Source organism: Pygoscelis adeliae, unplaced genomic scaffold (genome assembly GCF_000699105.1).
Source record: "Pygoscelis adeliae isolate BGI_AS28 unplaced genomic scaffold, ASM69910v1 Scaffold123, whole genome shotgun sequence".
NCBI classification, from domain to species: Eukaryota; Metazoa; Chordata; class Aves; order Sphenisciformes; family Spheniscidae; genus Pygoscelis; species Pygoscelis adeliae.
Window position 1 is genome coordinate 140,279 of NW_008824650.1, and position 23,282 is coordinate 163,560.

At 36.4% G+C, this 23,282-nt stretch overlaps 1 protein-coding gene across 1 annotated transcript in view; it reads left to right on the forward strand.

The window, feature by feature from the left end:
* LMBR1 (limb development membrane protein 1) overlaps positions 1–23,282 on the forward strand; it is a 55,984-nt gene extending 32,702 nt beyond the window's left edge. The window contains exons 6-17 of the mRNA XM_009322500.1: positions 1,155–1,281; positions 1,712–1,780; positions 4,296–4,360; positions 5,514–5,586; positions 11,660–11,740; positions 12,780–12,856; positions 13,103–13,180; positions 14,072–14,145; positions 14,380–14,470; positions 15,971–16,037; positions 20,329–20,490; positions 23,159–23,282. Of these exons, the coding sequence (XP_009320775.1) occupies positions 1,155–1,281; positions 1,712–1,780; positions 4,296–4,360; positions 5,514–5,586; positions 11,660–11,740; positions 12,780–12,856; positions 13,103–13,180; positions 14,072–14,145; positions 14,380–14,470; positions 15,971–16,037; positions 20,329–20,490; positions 23,159–23,241 (1,047 nt within the window). The 3' untranslated portion in view covers positions 23,242–23,282. The remainder of the gene's footprint in view (positions 1–1,154; positions 1,282–1,711; positions 1,781–4,295; positions 4,361–5,513; positions 5,587–11,659; positions 11,741–12,779; positions 12,857–13,102; positions 13,181–14,071; positions 14,146–14,379; positions 14,471–15,970; positions 16,038–20,328; positions 20,491–23,158) is intronic.

Genomic DNA, 23,282 nt, shown 5'->3' on the forward strand with positions numbered 1-23,282 from the left:
TTTTTAGGGTAAATGCCATGTAAAGGTTACCCTCTTGTGTTAAGCAGTGAGGGAAGAGGTAATAAAAGTAGACAAACAATAAAGTAAAGCAAACTTTCTGCTTTTAACTATAAAGTAGACCTTTCAGTGGAATATGCCCAAGTTGGGGTGAACCTATGTGAGAAACAAGAGATTGGGTTTGCTTGTGGAGATGTATACTGGCAAGGGAAGAAAAATAAAAGTAAAATTGTTATGTGAACAGCAATCTGATGGTCCCTTAATGGCAAGGATGTCTGAAGAAAGTGTCCCAATAGCTTTATTGCTTGAAATTATTAAAATTAGTGTTACAAACAGTGGTAAAAAAACACCTAAATATGGTTTTGTATATTATTTTGTATATTTACATTTGCAAATCTATCACTCAACTATTAGAGTGGTGTTATATTTTTAGACTTAAGAGCAAATGCTGTGATATAACCCTGTAGACCTGCGGTTTGTGTATGTTGTAAGCGAGACGTACGTGTTTCACTCAGCGCGGAGCATGCAAAGATGGGAGGTAATGCATGCGGCGGCAGCAGCAGCGTGTGGGCAGACTAAGACCGAGCAGTACTCCGACTGTACGCTTGAGGGCTCTGAAGACTGTGAGGAATGGTGCAGAAGGAATTGCAGTTTAAGAATGTATTTTAACTAAATTGGTGCGTTGTACCTGCGCGGGGTTTAATGCTTGCTGGGCCATTTGGCTGTTTGCCATAATTGTCTTTCCATTCCCTTGATTGGAATCATAGATAAAAATTTGCTAATCCACTTTCTTTGCTGAAAGTATTAGAAAAGTAATCCATCTTTTAAAAATGCTTGAGCAAAATCATATGGTATAAAGAATACTTTATGGAATAATGAGATTAATGAGAACTGTAAGGCGTACGCAATTTAAAACATTCTTCTGTGGTTTTTAAGGGGAAAAACGCAATCTGGGCACTATAAAGCCATAAGTACTTCCTTTTTTTATGCATTGCCTTTTAAATGTGCATTACGTGTTATGCTTTTGTCTACATGATAAAATGTGCCTATGTATTTAAGAAGGAACTGCTATTTATTTGTATTTCTTATGTTTGAAAATATCCGATTCAAAGTTCTTGGCTGTGTTCTTTCCTCCCTCTCCCCTCTTCTGCCCACAGGGCATCAGAGCACGCATTTTGGAAACCCTTGTAATGCTTATTCTTCTTGCGCTGCTTATCCTTGGAATTGTATGGGTGGCTTCAGCACTCATAGACAATGATGCTGCCAGTATGGAGTCTTTGTATGGTATGGAATTTAAAAAAACACCACACTAGTTTCTTTTTAATTATGGAAATGGATGTTTTCAATTAAATGTATTTCTAGTAAATGCTAGGTGAGTATTGCACAGGTTGTGAAGAAGCTGTATTAATTTAGTCAATACCATTTTTTCTGTTAAATCAGTTTTTAGCATGCTGAAAAGTTCCATGCTCATGTGGATACGCGGTATATTGAAAAGAAGTGACTTAAGCGATAAAAGCTGAAGATATTTTCCAAGCTAAAGTGCTTGGGGGTTTAGTTGCCTGCAGGATTATTAACTGACTAATTCTTAGTTTATACTTGAAAATACAATTGTTCAATCCTGAATGCTTAAGAAAAGAAGTTAATTCAGTTGTGTTTGTGACATAAGTAGCCTATTTGTAATAAGCTAAGGCTGTGCTCAATACTTTCTTTACAGACCTCTGGGAATTCTACCTCCCGTATTTATATTCCTGTATATCACTGATGGGATGCTTGTTACTTCTGTGTAAGTATTCTCCTGATTATACCAAGAGGTGAATGATTTTATTTATTTTTTTCAAAGATTAAAAGAAACTGTTTTTCATTGTGAAAATTAAGATTGCTAAAGTTAAGAGTGTGAAAAATGGTGGGTTTGTTTTGTTGGGTTTTTTTTTTCATTCTTAAGTTTAAATTTAGATATAAACTTGTTAGGTTTGGGTTCTGAAGTTTGTGAACAAATGCTACCTTACACTTTCAGATTTTGAGGAACTTCACACCTTGCCCAAAATAATTTCAATTTTTAACTTTTTAAAGCAGATATTTGAAATATAGGGACTCCATTCTGCAAAGAAAAGCACAATTTTTAAATGAAGTGTCTTCAGGAGGTCAGTAGTATGGAGAGAAAGTTATTTTGGAACACTTAGTTTGTCCTATATTCAGTAAACAATCCTTCTTCCTTTTTTAATTGAAAAATCTTCCTGCATAGACAGGAGTTGGAACACAGTGCAATTAGCTCTCATAATCACAAAACTGGTATCTGGCTAGTCTGGAGGTCAGTTATACAATCATATATAAAACAAATGCAATAAAAACCCCCAACCTTATGCCAACTGGTCCTAGCCAGAGTTCAGTCATCCATATTTAGGGGAATAAGAAAGATGATGGAACGCTCCAAATCCCACTTGTAATTTCAGCATCCCCCTCGCCCGCCCTCCCCAAATAATTTTTAGAAAATTGCTGAGAAGAGGACAGAACATCTCACTTTCTAGATTATCATGGTTTCACCTGTTCTCCAGGCTTCACGGGTTTACAGCTAACACTTACAGGGCTGTCACTGTGGAGAAAGGGTAGGGAATGACAGTTTGAAATTATAATTTCCTTAAATTAAATAACTTCCTTAAAACTAAGCAGATCTGTCTCTGAAAGGTGTTGCTCACAGAGACCTCGGTGAGTCTTCTTAGGTTCTCTGTATGTGGAGATTTTTAAATCCACTTTAGTGGAGGGAGAGGGGGAAGTTAAAAAAAAGTGGTTCTGAACGTCTCATGTAGGCTGTTTAAGAGTGTGATTCACAAGAGTTGCTGAATGTTTTAGTGGGGGAGTTGACTTACAAACTTCCTACATCTGTCTTGCAGTTTGTTTCAGCAGAGCTGAAAACACAGCATGTGTTCTGGGGCTATTGTAAACCAGTTCACCAAAATAATTGGGATTAAATGCCAATTTTTGGAAGAGTTATTTGTAATTTATACAAGCAAAGCACTGAAGTTATTTAAGGCCCTCCAAGCTGTTATATCTGTGTAGCTGAAAGGGCAGCATACAGCAGTGAGAAAGCGGTAGATACCAGGGTAGAGCTTCATGAGATCTTCAGCTGGCTTAATTGCTGAAGCAGTGTATGAGTAAGGCTTATTGCAGTGGTGATTTGGAGCATCGCTTCCTTTCTCTTTTCTCCTTTGCCTGCAGGCTTCCTCTGTAGTAAAGGAAGACTAGCTTAAGTTAGCCTTTTTGAATACTCTTGTATTTTTCCTGTAATACATAGTAGTCATAGTGAAACACTAGTTAATAAAAATAAATGTAATCCTCACTATAAAATCTTGCGTGCTGCTTCTCCTTTTTTTTTTTACAACACTTGTATTGTAATGGAAACTACAAATGTATATCCTCATCCATACTGCTACAAATTCCTTCCATCTCCTACACACTTCAGTATTTGAAGGCTGTTCTCCCTAAACTGTTGATTTTTACTAATAATTTTCTATTATAATGATTTGAGCCTTTCTCCCAACAAACATAGATGCACCATACCTGGAAACCATCACAGGCTATGATCACAAAGGGCCAATTGTTATTTCATAGAACAGTAGCTTAAAATCTGGTAGCTGAGCCTACTATTAACTGAAGTTGCAGTATAACTTTCAGAGCAAAGCAGCTTCGTCATCTCTTGACATTACAGCGACACCTGTGCTAGATTAAATGTGCCTGAGGTGTTCTCCAGTGCTGTGGCCAACTAGTGTTGTTCCATCCATGATATTGCAGTTTGCAGAAGGTGGCTGTGTATGTATTGCCTCATGAGAATGGTTCCTGGACTGCATGAACTCCAGAACTGCACCTGGGAATTGTTTGGGAAAGTGCTAACTGGCCCAGGGCAAATCGTGCCAGGGATAGTTCTAGCAATTTACTGGTGTAGACAATCAAGTCTTAATGCCCAGGAATGTATCCTGGCACTGCTGAACTTACTAGTGTAGACATAGCCTCTGGTGCCATGTGCTTTGAATAAATAATTACTTGAGCAAGTTTAAGATATCTGATTATATGGTGTTCCTTGTTGACAAAAAAATTCAGTTATGCTCTTGGAGGTGAGAGATGCTTGTCTTGTTCAGAATTCATATGATGGCAGTGTGTTTTAAAGTTTGTATTGGAGTTTGAAGCTCTTGTAGTTCTCTTCAAAACCATACTTGGTTATATGTGAATAGCACATTGAACATCCAAATAAAAATTGGTCTTTGGCTTACAAATCACTGTTTTGCATAATCTTTCTTTCTCTGCAGTATGCACGCCGGTGGGACTTTCACGGATGTTTACAGTAATGGGTCAGTTGCTGGTGAAGCCAACAGTAAGTGTTACACAAATCTGTCTTTGTGTGCTACCTGTTAGAAGGAAGAATGGCATTAGGGTACTTTCTTTTAGAATGCTTGCACTTCTACATAATTCTCTCTTCAGTTCATCAGAGTTTCGATAGTCAATACCTATGTACTTGCTTAAAATTTTTTGGATAGCGCAAAAGCCTGTTTTTTCCACAGAAAAAGGGGTTTTTTTTTTAATAGTATAGACTTCCTCTGATTTTCCAATTTATATAACTGCTACTAGTATTAATATTTATTGCCAGTATTGCCTATATTGTCTGTTTTGCAAATGCCTGAAAAGTGTGGTCTTGTTCTGAATTCAGGAGCAAAGGATACAAGACCAAACTAAGGCTGGATGACAAGAAGGGTACCTGGGGGTACACTTAGATGGGTGAAATGTAGGTAGTTGGCATCTGTAAGAACTTGTTATATGTAGACACTCTACTGTTCTTGTACTGAATGCTGTGAGGGAAGGGAGAAGTTTGTACCATGTGCAAGTGCTCTAGTGACTCTGCTGTCATGTTTCCTAGTTTGTGTTTACTAAAATTTGGGTGCACTTAAGTCTTGCATTCCTTTTCATTAGTCAGTTCAACCCTGAAAATACAAAGTAAATATATAGTGTTTTGCTATTTGTAAGCTTTAAATTCAAAGGAGCTAATAGTAAGGTAGACTTCATTTATTTGGTTTTAGCTTCCAATAGCAATTTGTATTTGCTTGAAATATTGGCTTATGTGAAAAGTCACTTAATATACTTTTTCAAAATCTGCAGTTATTTTTATTTAAATCAAATTAAGTATGAAGGTTGATAGGTTGTTAATTTTTTCTCAAGAAATTATTTGAATGATTTGAATATAGGTCAGATGTACTGTCCCTTCCCCTGTTCCCTAAGTCTCTTTAGATGGAAACTGAACACAAGAGCTTCAATCTGAAATGAGAACTTAACAGAAAGTGCTTACAGTAAAGAAATAGATCTGTAACAGAATGGAATCTTTCATGGAGTTCTTCTTTGTATCAGTATTGTAAAGTTGTAGACTATATATTTAAAATATAGGTTACTAGAACAAAACAAACCTGACTAGTGCAGTCAGGAAAAACAAGTGAGACTGATACTCAGTCAGTTCATGTTTCTGTTCCCAAATACAGATCCTTGAAGACCTAGATGAGCAGATGTATATCATCACGTTAGAGGAAGAAGCAATTCAGAGGAGGCTTAATGGTATGCTTGTTCTGATACTGCTTTAAATACAGTATTTAGAGTAGAGTGGTTCTGGTCACGAGTATTAATCTCACTGTTACATAGCCTCTTCTCTCAAAATAGAAAATTTCAACATCTGAGTATGTAACAAGCATTATATAGGCTTACATTTCATTGCTCACTGTGTTGTTCAAGATTGGCTTGTGTGTGGTTTGCTTTGTGTTGTTTTTTAACATGTTCATCAGCTCTAATATGTGAATATTCTGAGACTGAGAAAGTAAATTGAGTAGTTGACCAGACCCACCGTCCTTACTGCAAAATAATAGTAAATTACTGTATTTTAGCCTTGTCTGAAGAACAATGAACTTATAATAGCAAGAGGCTCAACTTCCTGTATTATGAGTTTTGTTTTTTATTTGGAGGGTTTTTTCTGTTTCGATTCATTATTTAGAATCTTAAGTAATAATTCATTAAACATCAGAGCAGTCCTTTATATTCTAGGAGCTATTTGGTGAATTTAATAATTTTAATAATTCTAGTAATGAATAATTACAATGAATAATAATACAAGAAGTCTAAAACATTTGTATAGTAGCACAATTTTGCATTTCTTGATAAGGTGTTTCTGTTTTGAAATATTTCAAAAGCAGTATGAAGCTTTGGCTTCTGAGAGAGTGAGTATTGTAGCATGGCAGGTACCAATAATAGAAAATATATCGATTCTATAAACCTGGAAATTGTGTTGTACAAATTATTTTCTGAATTGCTTTTAACTGCATGGATAAGCCATCCATCCACAATTTGTACAATTGCTTCAGGTTGGAAAACGAAAGAATATTCATGTCATGACACATCCATTGTTCTGTTGTCTTATGACTTATTTTAGCCCTAATTTTCCTCATTTCCTGCCTTTCTGTCTTACTCTTCAGTCTTCTGTCATGTATCTCAATCTTTTCTTCTTTCAAGTCTCAGTAAGTCTTCTTTCGAAGTTGCTTGGTCAGGGAAAGTACCCTTGATAACAGTAGATCATGGTCGTCATCTTTATTCCGGTATTTAAAATTTGTGGAGGAGTAGTGACTTCTTTGTGCTGAAATCAGCCATGGTTTCAGTTTGAAAGTAATGTTCACCTTTGCTGTTTTGGAAGCTTAGGTTTTTATACTGACACAGGTATATATACGCATACACATACAGACACGCAAAAGGTGCATGCAGTAAATGTCTTTGAAGCTGTGATGGGGTAATTATAATTGTTCTGTGTTTGATGTTAGTTAGCAACTGTAAAATATTTGTTACTGAATATTTTATGTTGTCATGGTGATCGTGCTTATGTACAAGAGAAGCGATACAGAAAAATGACCCAATAGTTATTCAGGTATCTGTTAGAAGTAGTGCAGAGTGGTTTCCACTATTCGAGTGGAGAATGTGAGTATTTAGGTGATGATTGTCTGCTGCTTTTCTGCGTAGAAGTCTGACAGTTGCTTATATTGCAATTTGGTAATATCACTTGTGAGGTGGACCTAGTCTGTTTGTAGGCATCTGTTAATTGGATCTGGATTTAGGACATGTGCAGGTGGGTTCCCTAACCACCAGCCGAAAGACTGGATTCTCTTTCAGTGGATCGGTTAGGATTCAACGTAAAGTGGAACTGCAGCCCGCCCATGTTCCACAGAGCTCTCACCAGCCTGCTCTTGAGAGGTGAAAGATGTGGGGCTTAAATGTCCTTTGACAGGAGAGGGAACTGAATTCTTCTGTTTGACTTGCTGAGGGAATGGTACTGACACCGTCATCTGAAGGAATGCTTGAAAACCCATAGTTTGGTGTACAGAGAAAATTAATGGACTTAAGCTGAAAAGTAAATAGAAATCTAAACTTGGATAGAGCATGTAGGTGGAGGGCAATATGTTATATGCACAAGAATATACTGTGAAAGATTTTTGTGAGTAATTATTTAAGTAATTTTAAGAACGGTTCTCACTTATGTGGCAAGCATGGAAAGCTTCGTCTCTGCCAGAAGTCTTCCTAATACGTACAAATTACACCAGAAAAACCCATACCATTTTTGCCAGAACTATGAAGACTCACGCTTATCATGTTTATTGCATTTTTAAAAAATGTGTACAAATGGAGGTGTGGTGCTAATTACATCAATAAATGTAGTGCTGTGATGTTAGAGGCCATAATCTGTGACTTAACACACAGATTGTGTAAGTATTTTTGTTGCTGTATTGGAGCAGACATGTTAGGCTACGCACTTCCCGTGCCATGGCTATTGCAACTCCTCCACAGTTGTGGTAGTGGAAATATATGTGCTTAAGTAACCCTGCTGGAGAGTTTTGCAGTAAAGTGTTCTGAAATATATACTCCATTTATATGTCTAACCAAAGAGTTGAATTTTTAGTAAAGCTGCAGAGGACCAGAGCACAGGCTCAAGCAATACTTGGTGATTGTCAGTGCTGATTTTTCTTTTTTCTTAGAGGAATAATTGCTATCACACTCCTAGCACTGCTTTGCCCTCTCCTAATTGATATTTCCTCAGACAATGCCTGGACATAGGAAGGGGGTAACATGAATCACTGTTCCCGCTGAATAGGCTGGGTAAAGCCTCTGTTTTCAGAGGATGAAAAGAGTTTAGCTGTGTGAGCTGGTGCCCTTCTTGGTTCATATAGATGTAACTGTTGTGGCGGTGATGCAATTGATAGAGCATTCTGTAAAGCTCTTCATATTTGAAAATAAATCTAACTGTGAAACTGCATATCTTCTTTGCGGAAACTAATTTTCTTCCTTCTCAGATGTCTACAGTGTATAACTGAAAATCAGAGGAGGAGGGAGGGGAAAGTTTGATCGTGTTATCTACCCCAGTATTTTTATCTATTGAAGAGATACTGGGCTTTGGGAAAATGTTTGTTTCCAGCGTATTATATTTCAGTACCCACATCACTCCTACAGTCGAAGAATAAAGCTGGGACTTTTTTATATTAAAAGAAAAAAGTTGCCTTCAGCTATTAGTTTTCCTGAATCCAAAGAGACGGGTGGGGTAGGATCAAAAATACTTACTTGATCAAAGTTATTGGCTCTGAAGGTATCCTTACATAGGTAAGAAAGATGAAAGGTGTTGTTTTTATTGCACGCTAGTAACAGTGTAATTTTGAACTAATTGGTGTTGAACTGCCAATCACCTAGGGGGAATGCAAATAGATACTCTTACAATTTCCTTTGAGGTACTGAAATCTTATGTCGGGGCTGGAAGAAAAACAGAATAATACCGTTAAATTGACCTTAAATGAGCTGCTTTGTGGCTTTCTTGGAGAATCCCTTCTAACTTTTCATTGCTAGTCCAAACAAGTCTCGTCTACCAATTTGATTTATTGGCTAGACAGCGCTGACATTGAACTTTGTGCGTTTGAAACAAAGCTAATGTTATAGAGCTTTTAAGAATTTAGCTGCATCCTTTTCAAATACTCTTTTGACTGATCTGAAACTTTGCCTTCCCCTCTCGTAAAATATCCTTTTGTATAGCAACCTGTTGTTTGCTACTATTTTTAAGGAGGAACTACAACAGCACTTAAATATGATTCAGAATTTCTACTGAAGTGCCTCTTGGGTACCTAATGTGATCATGCTGACTTTGTCGGAAAGACTCCCATGAATATCAGTGTGTTGAGCTCTGGATTTCTATATTGAGGGGAGGAAACAACATATATCTTGAATAAAGCTTTTCCTCAGAGACCCCTAAATCAATTATGGAGAAGAAAAAAATGTCAGATGCTAACTTGAGTTTTCTTACTTTTTCAACTGCTGCCATTAAAGTTCTTGAGACTTTTTCCACTGAGCTCTGTAGCTATCCTTTTTCTCAACTCATAGTAATTAGTCATTCCATAAAACATGTTTTAAACTTTTTCAGAGGGAATGCATCAGCACAAAAGCTTATTTTTATAATGATAATGAGATTTGTGTTTTTTTTTTAAAAAACAGAACTTTTTCTACCCCCCCATATTATGATTACTTATTTAAAAAACACTGAGAAATTAAACTGGCATTCATATTGCAGGTACTTCAAGTCAATAGAAGTTGTTACAAAACAGCATTTGTAGGTCTTACTGCTTAGTCCAGGGATTTGAGATACTTATATATTTGAAGCCGCTGTAAATATTACCACATACACATTACATCACTGATATCAAAGATAAGTATTTAGGCATAGCACAGAGGTTGTGTTATATGCAAAAATGTGTGTGAAAGAAGCAGGTAATTAAACATTAAAAATTAATTTTTGAAACAGTTGGATGCCTCATTGATAATTTGACTGCATTGAACAAATCGGTATTAATACTCTGAAATAAAAAGAGTAAAAGTTTTAAAAAAAAAAAAAAGTCCAGGAAATTCGCTTGTATATCTTGGTTTTCAGGTAGGACCTCACTGTGCTGGATTATGGAGAATGTGGGGGCTGGGTGGGATGAGAAATTTACCTTCTTATCTTATACTGAGATTGCTGGATGGATGAGCAGACAACAGAAAATAAAGAAATAATGAGACTGGACTATAAAGTAGTGTTAGTGTACCAGCAACCTAAGTGCTATTTAGTTTTTTTAGGCAAATGATCAAGATATGAGATAAAAGCCTGGACAAGACTATTAATCTCATAGAACTTTATTAGAGAGTGTTTAAAAAACAGTATCTGGAGCATGGTGCATGACAGGTTAGCCCCCAATCAAAGGTGAGGCTGAGGGTAGGGGATGGCCAAGAGGTGAAGGGTGTCAATGTAAATCAAGAAAGAAGATAACAGAAAGGACTCAGGGTTTATTAAGACCCTGAACTGTCACTGCCACAGAGTGTTTCTGCAGAGTGAGATTGGCCTGGAATAGACAGGGAAAATATGAGCCCTCTTAACTTATTTTTGGCTGAGGTTATTCAGAAATAAAAGGGATGAAAGTGGGGCAAAGATGAGTGGAGAGTGTTTCTAACTCATCCCAGGAAGAATATTTCCAGTTTGTGACTGCAAAGAGTAAAAGTTAAAGTGGAAATTATGGGATCAGAACTGAAATAGCAGATCTCTAGTCAGCATTTCAGAGCTGCATCGTTGCTTGAACACTGTGCAGTAGAGCAACTGGAATCAAGGAGAGAAACCACAGTGTGCTTGCACTGGAAAAGATGGGTGGTTGGAAGAGAATGGGAGGTTGAAGAGGAAAAGAATGGAGAGGGAAGATGGGCTGGGTCTCCTAAAGCCCGTGTAGGGGTAGGAGGAAGAGTTGCTGAGCAACTTTTAGACAGAAAATTAGCAAGGGAGAGAGGAATTAACATTACAGTTGTCGGTTTTCAGCTGGCATAGAGGAGAGAGCTTGAGGAGAGAGTTGCACAACACTGACATGCGTATGCTGTAAATTGTAAAAAGGAAAGTGAAAGAATATGGTCTCATGGGTGGTTGTGAGGAAGATCTGATTGTGGTTGTCAGAGGGAGCTCTGTGGCACAGAGACCGACCAAATCAGGCAAACTGATACGAGCAGAAGATATGTCAACAAGCAGGTCAGCAGTATGGAAACTGAGTTTGCCGAGTAAAAAGGACTGGGGAAAGTAAGGGAGGGGCAGAAGCTGAAACTGGAGGTTCGGCCGCCAGCTTACGTAGTTTGGAGGCAAAGGTCCACTTTGTTTTAAGTTGCTAAATAATAATGCCCTTGAAGGGCATCCAGAGATTCTTTACATCTTGATATACGAATCATATAGAAATACAAGAATGAGGCATTTGAGACGTCCTGTGTCAGGCTGCCACACCATAACTGGTTTTTGGACCTGTGTGACAGTTCAGCAGTAGCTGTTCTCTTAGTTCTTGCAGCAGCTGGTCAACAGAATAGGCAGGGATCACAGAAGGTCACACTGTGAAACCTCTGATGTGTTGAACTCTTCTGCTTAGACAGAATCAGAGGGTTCTTGACTAAGCATCTGCTTTTTGAAAAGTAGTTGAAGAGTCTCAAAGAAACACCTGCAGTTTAAAGCCACGAGTGTAAATGTGATGCTTCCTAAATCTGAATTGTCACAGTGTGTCTTACAGTACTATAGTTAGTCTCATCCAAAAGAAAATACTGTCTTCTGTTTTGAAAGGTGTATCTTCCACGGTGGAATACCAGACAGTAGAGTTGGAACGGGAGCTTGAAAAAGTGAAAAGCAAGAAAACGAATCTAGGTAATGAACTTTTTTCTGCTGTTCCATGTGGGATTGCGGTTTAATAAATGACCTTAAGATGCTGTTTAGCTTGTACCAGTCATTTGATTGATTCCAGTTTGTTCTTAACCAAATTTGTGCATTTGCGGTCCTTTCAAATTGTCATCGTTTCTACAAATACAGTACACGGAACCATTGCGCCCCTCTAACAAACAAATTTAAGTAGGGGGTCTGATTTGGGTCTTATTTTTAACACAATTTTAGAGAAATTGTAACATTCTTGACTTCCTTGCATGAAGCTCAATAGCATGGTCTTTTCATATATAATGATATGCTTATGATTATTTGGGATAATCCAAGACCTTACTTTCCTCTATGTTTTTGAATTATTTCTATAAAAGTCAAATTGTGTTTAAGAACAGTAAAATAATTCTTAGCAGGTTTGTGTCTTTTAAAACTGAAAAGTGATACTTCTGGTAATGGCAGCCACTCAACAGGAACCTCCTTACTTACTCAAAGGCTTGCAGGATTTTGCATTTATCAGTGTGTTATGTGCAAAACTACGACTGTGGTAAGAAAAAGTTGTTGGGTTTTCTTTTTAGACATACTAATGATACCCAGTGAGTTAGTCTTGTCTTTCTTGCCTTATAGAAGAGGAAAATACTGTTTAGATATTTGAAATTCCCTTCTGTCCCTTTAGGTCGTACTAAAATATACATGTAAAGAGCATATTTTTAAATTCAGTATATTTTAAACTTTGCAGAACAGCTGTATGCCAGGGAAAAAAATGTTATGGTGAAGCATACCTATAAACAAGAAAGAAAAATCTGCTTCTCTCTGTCTCCCCAGCTTTCTCTAAAGAGGCTTCGTATTTTTGGCATTGCTTTGTGTACAGCTCTTCAGGGTGGATATTTTTATGAAACTGGTTGGTGTTGGTTCAAGATAAGATTACTTTTGTTACCTATAGTTATAACGAGCTTATAGATAGCTGAATGATTTTCACTTGTTTTATTCTAAGGTGATCTACTGTATTAAGCTTCTGTTTTTCTCCTCTGAACAGAACGGCGGAAAAAAGCTTCTGCTTGGGAAAGGAATTTAGTCTATCCAGCTGTTATGATATTGCTACTGATTGAGACAGTAAGAATTTTTACTCTTTTTTTCTTTTCTTCTTTTTCCCCAACAAAAAGTATGAAGAATTGTTTGGTCATTTGGGGGAATAGTTTTAACATTTTTGAGTGATGTGTGTTTAAGCAATGAACTTGATATTCTTTTCTTGACCACTTTAAAAGAACTTAACATTATGAAATCTGGTGAGGATAAATGTATACATTTTTAAAATGTGGAATACTTTTAAATAACAAGACTGTTTCTACTTTTTTATAGTCCATCTCAGTCCTCTTAGTTGCTCTCAACATTCTGTACCTCTTGGTTGATGAGACTGCAATGCCAAAGGGATCAGGGGTAAAGTAAACTTCTCTTATGATTTTTTTATAACTTTAGTAAAGCTTTGGAACCCTTACAGAAGCGCAAGTGAGAACTTCTACTTTAATAACATTGAAACTAATGAGCCTCAACCTTGACTTCACTTCTAGGTTTCATAAAACATTTATTACATGTCATGTTATAGTGAGTTCTTAATAAAACTAGTCCAGAATCTTTATGAAGATACAGGGGTTCAGTAAAGTAAATCAGTGATCTGGAGTTTGCATTTTATTCACGTCTCCTACTTTTATACGGACTAGAAATGTTCCATTTAAGAAACTATGTTAAAAACCAGTATGAAAAGCCTGTCTTGGTTTGTGTTCCTCTTAGAAAACATGACATTTTTTCCTCCTTTATTATAAAAATACTTCAAGGAAGTAAAGAACAGCACATCGAGTAGTAGCGTCTTTAATCATGAGGGTTTTTTTATTAACTTGGTAATGCTTTCCCCTGCATATAGCTGTATATGAGCTTGCAGAGCTATAAAAGGCTTAGTGTGTTGTGGTGATAGCCACTCTGCCTGTGGTATTGTGAACAACTAGAACTGTCTTCTTTTGAGACCTCTTATTTTAGTTTCCAAAGTAATGGAGTATGTCAAAAATGCAGCATGGTGGGTAGATGCAGCATGCCTAAAATGTATTACTAAAACAGAAGGTATAATGATTCACATTTCACTCAAGTTTGAAAGCTAGCTGATGCAATTGCATAGGATGGGAGACTTGTAGGTTAGAACATCAGAATGCCCCTTAAATACTGAATTGGGAAAAGGCTGTATTTCATGTAGGATGTTAGGTTTTTTGGTCCTGGTAGAAGTTTATGAATAGTTGCATGTATCTTATTAAATTATGCGAAGTATTTTTCTCCTTGTAGGGGCCTGGAATAGGAAATGCCTCCCTATCCACCTTTGGTTTTGTGGGAGCAGCACTTGAAATCATTTTGATTTTGTATCCTTTCTTTAAGAATTCTGTCTGTTAACAAGTATTCTGTCTAGTTTTCTGGGACACTGGTAATTTACTAAGACGCTTGCCTGGAAAGAAGAAAGAGATAGGCCAGTCCTTCTCAAGCACTCGAAGTGTTTTTGTTTTTTTTTCCTTGGTTCTTAAGACTTTTAGGAGACTGCTGAGAACTTGAGTGAATCTTGCATTCCTTGGAGGTTCCTTTTTCCTTGATTCTCACAGCTATCTTATGGTATCTTCTGTCGTCGGCTTCTACAGTCTTCGTTTTTTTGAAAATTTCACTCCCAGGAAGGATGACACAACTATGACAAAGGTAAGGTAAAGTCTGTGATGGTGTTGACCCCCTCCTCTCTTTCTTGCCACCCAAGACAAACTGGCTCTTTTAGTTAGTAATTGCCCTGAATGGCTCATTTGCAGTGATCAGTATTTGTTTGTAAGCTGCGTAAACACAAACTGGAAGATTTTCAAAATGCTGAATGAGTGGGAAAAAGGATGTGCTCTGTTTAGTTTGGATGGCATCCATTCACTTGTAAAAAGCTGGGAATAGCAGAGCTTGTTAACTAGCTATAGAAAAGCTAGTGAAAGAACTTTTTTCAAAGGAAACGTATTGCTAATGAGTAACTTTGATTGTGCTAACTGTACTTCAGGGAGCTTGTTTGAAATCTGAAGAACTTGGTTGCTAGAAGTAATACAGACAAAGCAATTCAAATTTGAATAATTAAACTAAGACTGAGGAGGTCTATTCAGCAACATTTTGCAGTCTGAGGCTAATTTGACTTTCTACAATTTAGCACTGGCTTCAGAATAACAAATGCTGTTACCTAATGCGGAGGAACATGCCTAGGATTTTGGCAAAATATTCCCACAGCTGACAAGGGGAGGCAATCAGTAACCAAGGAACAAATGTTGGATTTAATTATTTTTCAGTGTGTTTCATTGTTTGTTTGTATGTTTGTTTTTTTTTTTTAAATTTAATGGATAAAGACATTTTTACCATAAATTGTTGGAAGTGAGAAAGTAGGTAAAAAACACAAAATGGTTATAGTAGATAGGTAGTAGGGAGTTGGAATGTTCTTAATGTTTTCTATTGGTTGTTTACAGTACACCAGGAATAGTGTATAAATAAATAGTGAGTGCACAAATGTCTACCTACTTTCAAGAAGTTTTCTGTTTTTTTTTTTTTCTTTTGGATTCTGATAGAATTAGAACTGAAGAAAGTGATCCCTTGTGAGAGAAAGTTTCAATTACTCTTTAAAGAGGCTTCACAAAAACTAGAGTAAAATCTAACAGCTGTGAATTTTTTCATACTATTTAAAGTAGTCAACAGGCATTCAATTGAAAGGAAGCTCTTTGTTGTAATTTTTTAAATAATGCTAATCCTGCAAGCAGTTACATACAAAGCTTAAGCTGATGTATCAGTCATCTATTCTAAGCCCATGGAATGGTTCTTTTATTAAAAGTTTGCAGGAATTAAGTAAACAGGTGACGCTTTGCAACATGGTAGTTTTGAATTATTTTGAATCTAAGTGTGCATAACACTGATTAAAAGCAATTGATTACGTATTTGATTTTTCTTTTAACTTGTCTCTTGGATCATCTTCATCTTGTGTAACACCATATGGAGGAGTGTAACAGAAGTAAGCCAGACTAACAATATGTTATTGTAAATTGCTTTAGGTTCAGTTCGAAGAATGTAATTTTTAGGAATTCTTCTTTTTCATCTTGACTGCTGTTTTTCTTTTTTTTTCTTTCTTTCTTTCCCCCTTCAGCAATCCCATTTATCATTTAAATGCTGTTTGTCATTTTCAAACAGATCATTGGAAACTGTGTCTCAATCTTGGTGCTGAGCTCTGCCTTGCCAGTGATGTCAAGAACACTGGGTAAGTGAAATGGAAGTATAAAACATTGTAATAAAGGATGTTTAATTGAGTTTAAAAAAAAAATGGAAAAAAGAACAGCCTGTAGCTGTACCTTTCATGGTATGTATTTAATTTGCCATTGCTTTCAATAGAAAGAGCATGTATGTGTGGTCGCCTTTTCTGTATCAACATGAGCTGTTGAGCATACATTCTAAAAAAAGATGCTAAGCGTTTTCTAGAGAATACATTCTTTTAAAAAGGCAGGTCAGATTTTAAACTTATTAAAACAGGAGATGGTGAGAAGGTTAGGTATGGAGACTGCTTGTTTAGGGCAGTATAAAATAGTTTCATGTTCACTGTGAAATTACAGTGCTCAGTTTTTGTGGGGAAAAAAAAACATTTGGGGATTTCGGGCATAAAACTTGAGATAATGTTGAGTGCAAATGTCTTTTTAAAAACAGTTAATGAATCTTCATTTATTAAGTTTATCAGCAATGATACCAGGCTACTTTCATTTTCCCTAAAATAATCTGCTTGCATTCTTTGTTACTTCAGTTTTCAAATATAAAAATTTTGAATCCAGCATAGTAGAACTGAAGAAGTTCTGATTTTATTGTTAGGAACTGGTAGTAGCATTTGAAGTGGAAAAACTATTTTAACCAGTTGGAAAGACAAGATGTTTTGTATCTTCACTTTGTTTAACTATGTCACCTTCAACTTGGATTCCTGAAGTTAGATTGCAAGGCTATTACATATTTAAGTAGTGCAGAATACTGGCAGCTACTGTGAATTTCATTGGGAATGTTAAACAGAACAAAACAAAAATCTTCGCCTTGGGCTGTGTGAGTCTTAAGTACAAGCTTAGGAGTTTAAGCTCAGGCCCACAGACCAGTAATGTGTACCCCATAGTTCTGTAGATTATTTTCTTTTCAACCAGAATACTGTCAAATCAAATTTTTTCCGCTAAGCTATACTGTATATTTTCGTTCTGTGTATATCTACAGATGATGAGTTTTATTAGATTTACTAGATCATTTCTATAACAAACAAAAAAACCCTGTAATACATTTTGGAGGGTTGAATCTTAAAATACTAGATTTTTAAAACATGAGCTCTAGAATGTGTAAAACTTCACAAAAATGCAAAAGAATAATTCAAGTATTTAAAGTAGCGCACTTTTAAAATATAGCCAGTACGATAAAGATCTAAGTAAAACAGTTCTAGCACTTACAGCGAGATGTTATGCTGAAAAACTAGTGTTTTAGAATAGAATTTTAACATTAGTATTGTGTCCACTAAGTTACTGCATTCATCATTTGTTAAAAAAAAAAAAAAAAATTATTAATGATGTAGGAGATTAACAGTTGATAATAAACGGGTTCTGTGGAAGTAAGTATGCGTGCTGGGTGCATTGTTGTCTCATAGGAAACAGATTAATGGTAAAACTCACTTTAAAAAAAAAAAGACTAACAAATGAAATTCCTGAATAGTTTGCCATAGAGATAAATAAAAGCAGAAAAAAGATGGAACAATTAACACACAGCTAACAAACGCACAGTCACAGCTGTCCAAACAGGATTAATAGAGTGTATTAGAGTACAGTGAGTCATGTGGTGCTTTGCAAAAATATCAACATGTGTTGCACTACATGCTGCCGCCCTGTGGCACTGAATAGATGAAAAGAAATAAATATGTTAAGCAGATTCATAGTCTTCTCACTTTATTAAAAAAGCGAATTTCTAGACTATACAGGAGAGACTAGATTTATCGTTATGGGAAAGGTAAAAAAGCAAAAGTTATCTAATACGTGTACTGACCTTTTTCAAGTTTTAAAAGTGGAAATAGGAGACTTTTTTACATGTTTCATAGCATTCTCATTAGATATGTAGGTGATGGATGTCTCTAACCTGTCATTCTTTTAGAACTCCAGGAAAGTTTTTACTAAAATAAGTTATTTTACTAAAATAAGTTAACTCATTTTTTCCAGAACTTTTCAGTCTTTTAGTTATCCTTCTTCAAAAATGTTTCCCACCAGCACTATATTTCTAACCGCTGAGAAACAAATTGGGAACAGGGCACTCAATAGTCAAGAATATAGAAACAATTGCAAACAAAACTGAATTTTCTAATATACAAAATTTTTCCTAGAATTCTACTCGAGTATTATGGCTTAAGTAAATAGTGATTTGCAACTTATTTGTATGTACAGTCTAAAAACACAGTATTTATTTGTTTTTAACCTGAATAATTCTTTAATAGTTTGGTAAATTGTCACCAACTTTCTTGGATATATATTTGTGTCCACTGGAGATGTAGCTCTCTGTTCAGTTACTGAGTAGTTTTTAAAACTTCAGTCGTGGGGAATTTTTTTCTCTGTGGGCTGAGTAGATTCTTCTGTAAGAAAGTCATGAAAAGCTTCTTAACTGTTTTCTCCCATGGTTTTACAAAATGATACTGTGTCAGATCTTTTCTGATGAGCAGTGACTTTTTTTTGTTTGTAACAGGAAAATGAGTGTAATTTATGGACAATATTTTTCCCACCTACTCTAACAGGCTTCATTTTTGTTTGTCCTTACAACGCCTGCTCTATTGCTAGCTATTCTTCTGAACCTCTTTGTGTTAAGAGTATTATTTCTTTTCCAGGGAACTCTTTACCCAGTGCTCTACCTGTTTCGCTTCTTTTCCTTTAAAGATCTGGAAGCCTATATGTTCAAACCTGACTTTCTCAATTTTCCTGTAGCTCTACAGTCTGACTGAAACACTCTGCTTCTTTGAAAATGTTAAGGACACTGTTTGCCTTCAAGTGCAAAAGCAACTCTGTGTTTATTGTCCTTCATCCGTTTACCGGTTAATTCAGTCAGCCAGTTTCTTCTTCTTGTGCTAAGACCTTCTGTGCTTTTTGACATTTCTCCCTGCCTCTCTTGCTATTTTGATCACCTTCAGTGATTTTTTTTTTTCTTTATCCTTTGAAATGTCTCCTTCTTTTCATTTTCTTCATTTTGGCATGTTTTCCTTAGATACCAAATTTGATTCCCATATTTTTTGTTTAAATGACTGATGCTGAGTACAAGAAGCGTGTGTATCTTTTAACATTGTGGTAGCTGGCTGTAAGTCTTGGGTATCAGGGTACGATGAGATTTGTAAGTGCCAGTTTTACCCTTGAAAGGAAGGTAACTGACCTTTAATTCTGTCTCTCTTCATTTATTAACACTGTTGAAGTCATAGTTCTTAAAAGCCCCCAAACCCTTTCAAAATAAGATGATAGAAAACTTGCTTTCAGGAACTTCAGAGCCAGGGTTATTTTCTGATTGCCTAGTTTTCTGCTGCTGTTTTAGTTCTGGGGCGAGGTAAGCTTCCTTCGCACTGTTGGTCTCAACTGTGGGAGTGCACATCGCGATGACATCATCTGTGCCAAAAGTTTTTTGGGAATATAACGGCTCATCAATCCTAGACAACTGTTACCTGGGTATCATCTCAATATTCTGCCCTTTATTCAGTGCAGTACTTGACGTAGACCTGGCAAAGGCACAACGTATGGTTCTTCCTCTTCTGCCTTCTGGGATGGACCCTGTCGCCTGTAGACACTTCCATGTTTCGGAGAAATTGTGCTCCCTTAGCTTCAGTGATTGACTAGCCTTTGATCAGCACAAAGCCCCAGTGTCAGTGTTATGAGGTCCACGGTGAAGAAGACCTGTCAGCACTATCTTTCAGCCAAACTCTTTTCCTTCTGTGCAAATGCTCTGTGGCTACAGTGGTGGGTAGATTGAGGAGAAAACAGCAGTTGGAAAGATGTCTTTAAACTTTGGTTTCAAAAGCAGTAGCTCTGAAAAAAACACTTGCAAAGGCTTAGTGTTTACTGTAAGATGTGCCTCTCGTGGACAGGCTTTTTGCTACCTGTATTTTTTAATAAGAAAGCCCGCAGTGCATTTCATCCTTTTCTGGAACAGATAAGGATTTTGTAGAAACTGATATTTCAGTTTTCATACTAATGCTGATTTTTTTCTAGTTATATTTATTGACATTATAAAAGCAGAATTCTTCTCTAGAATAGACAATTTACTTCAACTCACATTATTCAAACGTTTTACTAGGAATCTTAAGAAACGTTTTGATAAGTGTCTTAGTTTTATAGTGGTCAATGAATGGAAAATGACCTTGAGAACATTGTCTTGTGTGTTTAACCATGTGTTTCATAGCGTGTTGTCTGAAGGAATTTTGCTTCCATGTGTAAAAAGTAATAGAATGAAATTTTTGTGTTTCTTAAAAGATGTAATCAAGATTTTGACATCAATCTTAAATGCAATTTTAACAGGAATCACCAGATTTGATCTGCTTGGAGACTTCGGAAGGTTTAACTGGCTGGGAAACTTCTATATTGTATTATCTTACAACTTGCTCTTTGCTATCATGACAACATTATGTCTGGTCAGAAAGTTCACTTCCGCTGTGCGAGAAGAGCTCCTGAAGGCATTAGGTAATAGAGCACTGAAAATTTGGTTTGTACTTGAATGTTTCCTTTCTCCAGCATTGATGCCTTGACGTGCTACTGTTACAGTTCTGTTACAACTCACAGAAAACATCTTTTTGGTGGAAGTTTCTATAAGTTAAGGTGAGAATGCATAGCTTTGTGTTATTTTTTGAAGAGTCAAGAGCTAAGGTACAACATTGATCTTAGCGATACGTCTGTGTACTTCTTGATCTGCAGTTAGATTTTCAGCCTTCAGAGAGCACAAACATTCTCATTGCTACTGAGCAATTATTCCAAAATAAAACGTCAACTTGTGTGTGGGTTGGCTTTTTTCTTTTTTGTTTAAAGCAACTTACTAATTCCCCAAAAATAGTTTAGTGGAAGTCTTAGCTGCTTTGTTGTGATGCTTTTTTTTGAGCACTACATGTGCAGAAAATCTTTGTACAGAATATACAGAATCTTAGAAACTGGCTGAGTAAAACCTGTACTTGATACAACCAAAATTTTGGTCAAATTGTGCCTTCATGTTTCTTGGCCATAGAAGAAAGGCTTGAAACATATTTGATACTAAGAGGATAAAATGTACATAATTAGTAATTGTGGTGTTACTACATCTTTACTAATTGATGAAGCTCCTGCCTCTTTAGAGCCCTAGAGTAGTATTTGCTTAAATTGAGAGGACTGATGGTGAAACTTCAGTGTTTGTTTATAACTGCAGATTCAGTTTGTAGTGTACTAAAAGGTACTTACATTAGTTTTCACCGATTACTGCTTTCCAGAGTTGTGACCCTGATAAACAAAATCCAAGCACTTCCTAGAGAGTACCTCTGCTGCTGGCAGTTGAGTTAAAATCAGACCTAAATAGGGAAATATGAAATGACTGATAGTGTAGGATTAAAACAAGCCATTCTGTGATTTTTGATGTTGAGTTTTGAAGCTCCAGGGGAACAGATTAGTGGGCCAGGGGTGTGTAAATCTGTTCATTGATTTTTTTTTTTTATGCTAAAAATATTTTCAGAGAAGTTCCATTGTTGATTGAGACAGACACATGATCCGAGTATGGGGTATTTGACATTATCCCCCAGCTTTTAGTAAAGGTCATTTTATGAGAAGACCTTGATTCATCTCTTTCAGTTGACTTGCATAATCCTATTTTTTGTGCAACTGTATTAACTGTAAAGGGATTACTTTGTATAATGTAATGGCTGTTGCAGAGCTCTGAAGGAAATAAATTAACATCAGTCAGCATGGGCTTATAGCCACAGGTCTGGTAAAACTTTAAAGTTTCCGTCTTAAAGCAAATGGTGTAAAAGATTTATCTTGAAAATTCATGGCACTTTACTGTATTAAACATACAGTGTTTAATAAAACATTATGTGTGTTGAAAGCAGATTAACAAACTTCAAAATGCAGGTGTAGCAGGATAATGGTCATTGGATGGCATCATTCTAGAGGATTTTTTTAGGGATTTTTTTGGCCTCTTGCTCTCACATATTGTGTGATTTTATGTAAATATTGTGATCAAAATGGAGAAGTGAAGTAATGGGTAAAAGGCTTGCATTTAACACAAGCGGGGAGTTATAAATCCTGAAGAGCACAGGTTCCTGGCACAAACTGGGTTTGCTTTCAACGCTATGCGTAACAGACAATGTCTGTTAAAAACTGTCACATGGAATTCAAAGAATGAGAACCAAAATTCACGTGCTCATTTCTCCCCCATGCTGAAAACTGTGACACTGAGGACTAGAGGTTGGTGGAACTTCACAGCTAATTAGCGGAAGGTAAATTCCTAGTGACAAAAAGAACTCATGTCGTATTTGGACTTACAAATCAGACAATAATGAGTAGATGTTGGGTTTTTAATAGTGCAGTCAACTTTCGAATACCAATGATGCAAGAAGTTTAACTTGGTACATCATGGCACTTCAGTGAGACGTTCGATATGGTCTACACTAAATGAATAAGAAGCTCTTTCCTTTTTTGATCCTTAATTTTACAGACTTCATAAGAGACCTCAGAGAGAAACTGTAGCAAGCAAGCAAGGAAGGACTGACATCATGCCTCTTGTGAATAAAATACAGTTAAATTTACCATCCTTCCCCACCTCCCCCTAAAAAAGAGTAGTTTAACTAGCCTGGACAGGATGGGAGACTTTAATTAGCACTCATAGAGAACTATGCAATAAGAACAAATGGCTGGAAATGGAGATAAACAAATTAGTAATAACATAGGCCTAAAAATATTATTAGACATATAAACAGTTTAGAGAGGTGATGTGGTCATCACCAATGATCTTAAGATCAGCAATGGATGCTTTGCGGAAAGATGCTATAGTTTAAAGGAAATATTTTAGGTAATTATTTCGGTCTTTGTAGGTGACAGAGTAAAGGTTTGCAAGTCTTCCTCTGTTCTTAACATCAAAGTGTATGATTTAAGCAGTGTGAAGTTAGGCTTGTCTTGCTTCCGCACTTGTCCACTTTCTTCACTTAAAACGCAACTGAGGGAATTTCCCAGAAGTAATTCTTACCTGAGCTAGAATGTCAATTCTGGTCTTCAGCAAATGCGAAGCCCTTAATGACAAAGTAGAATTTGGTTTGTATGTGTTCTTTTGAATAGCTGTATGCATGAAACATGGGAGAATCTCAGTTTTTCCTTACTGTGTAATGTTTTGCAGGATTAGATAAACTTCATCTGTCAAACAATCCAAGAGACTCGGAGACAAAGCCGTCTGCAAATGGGCATCAGAAAACACTGTGATTAACAATCACCTGCAATCAACAGAGCTGAAAACATCAACC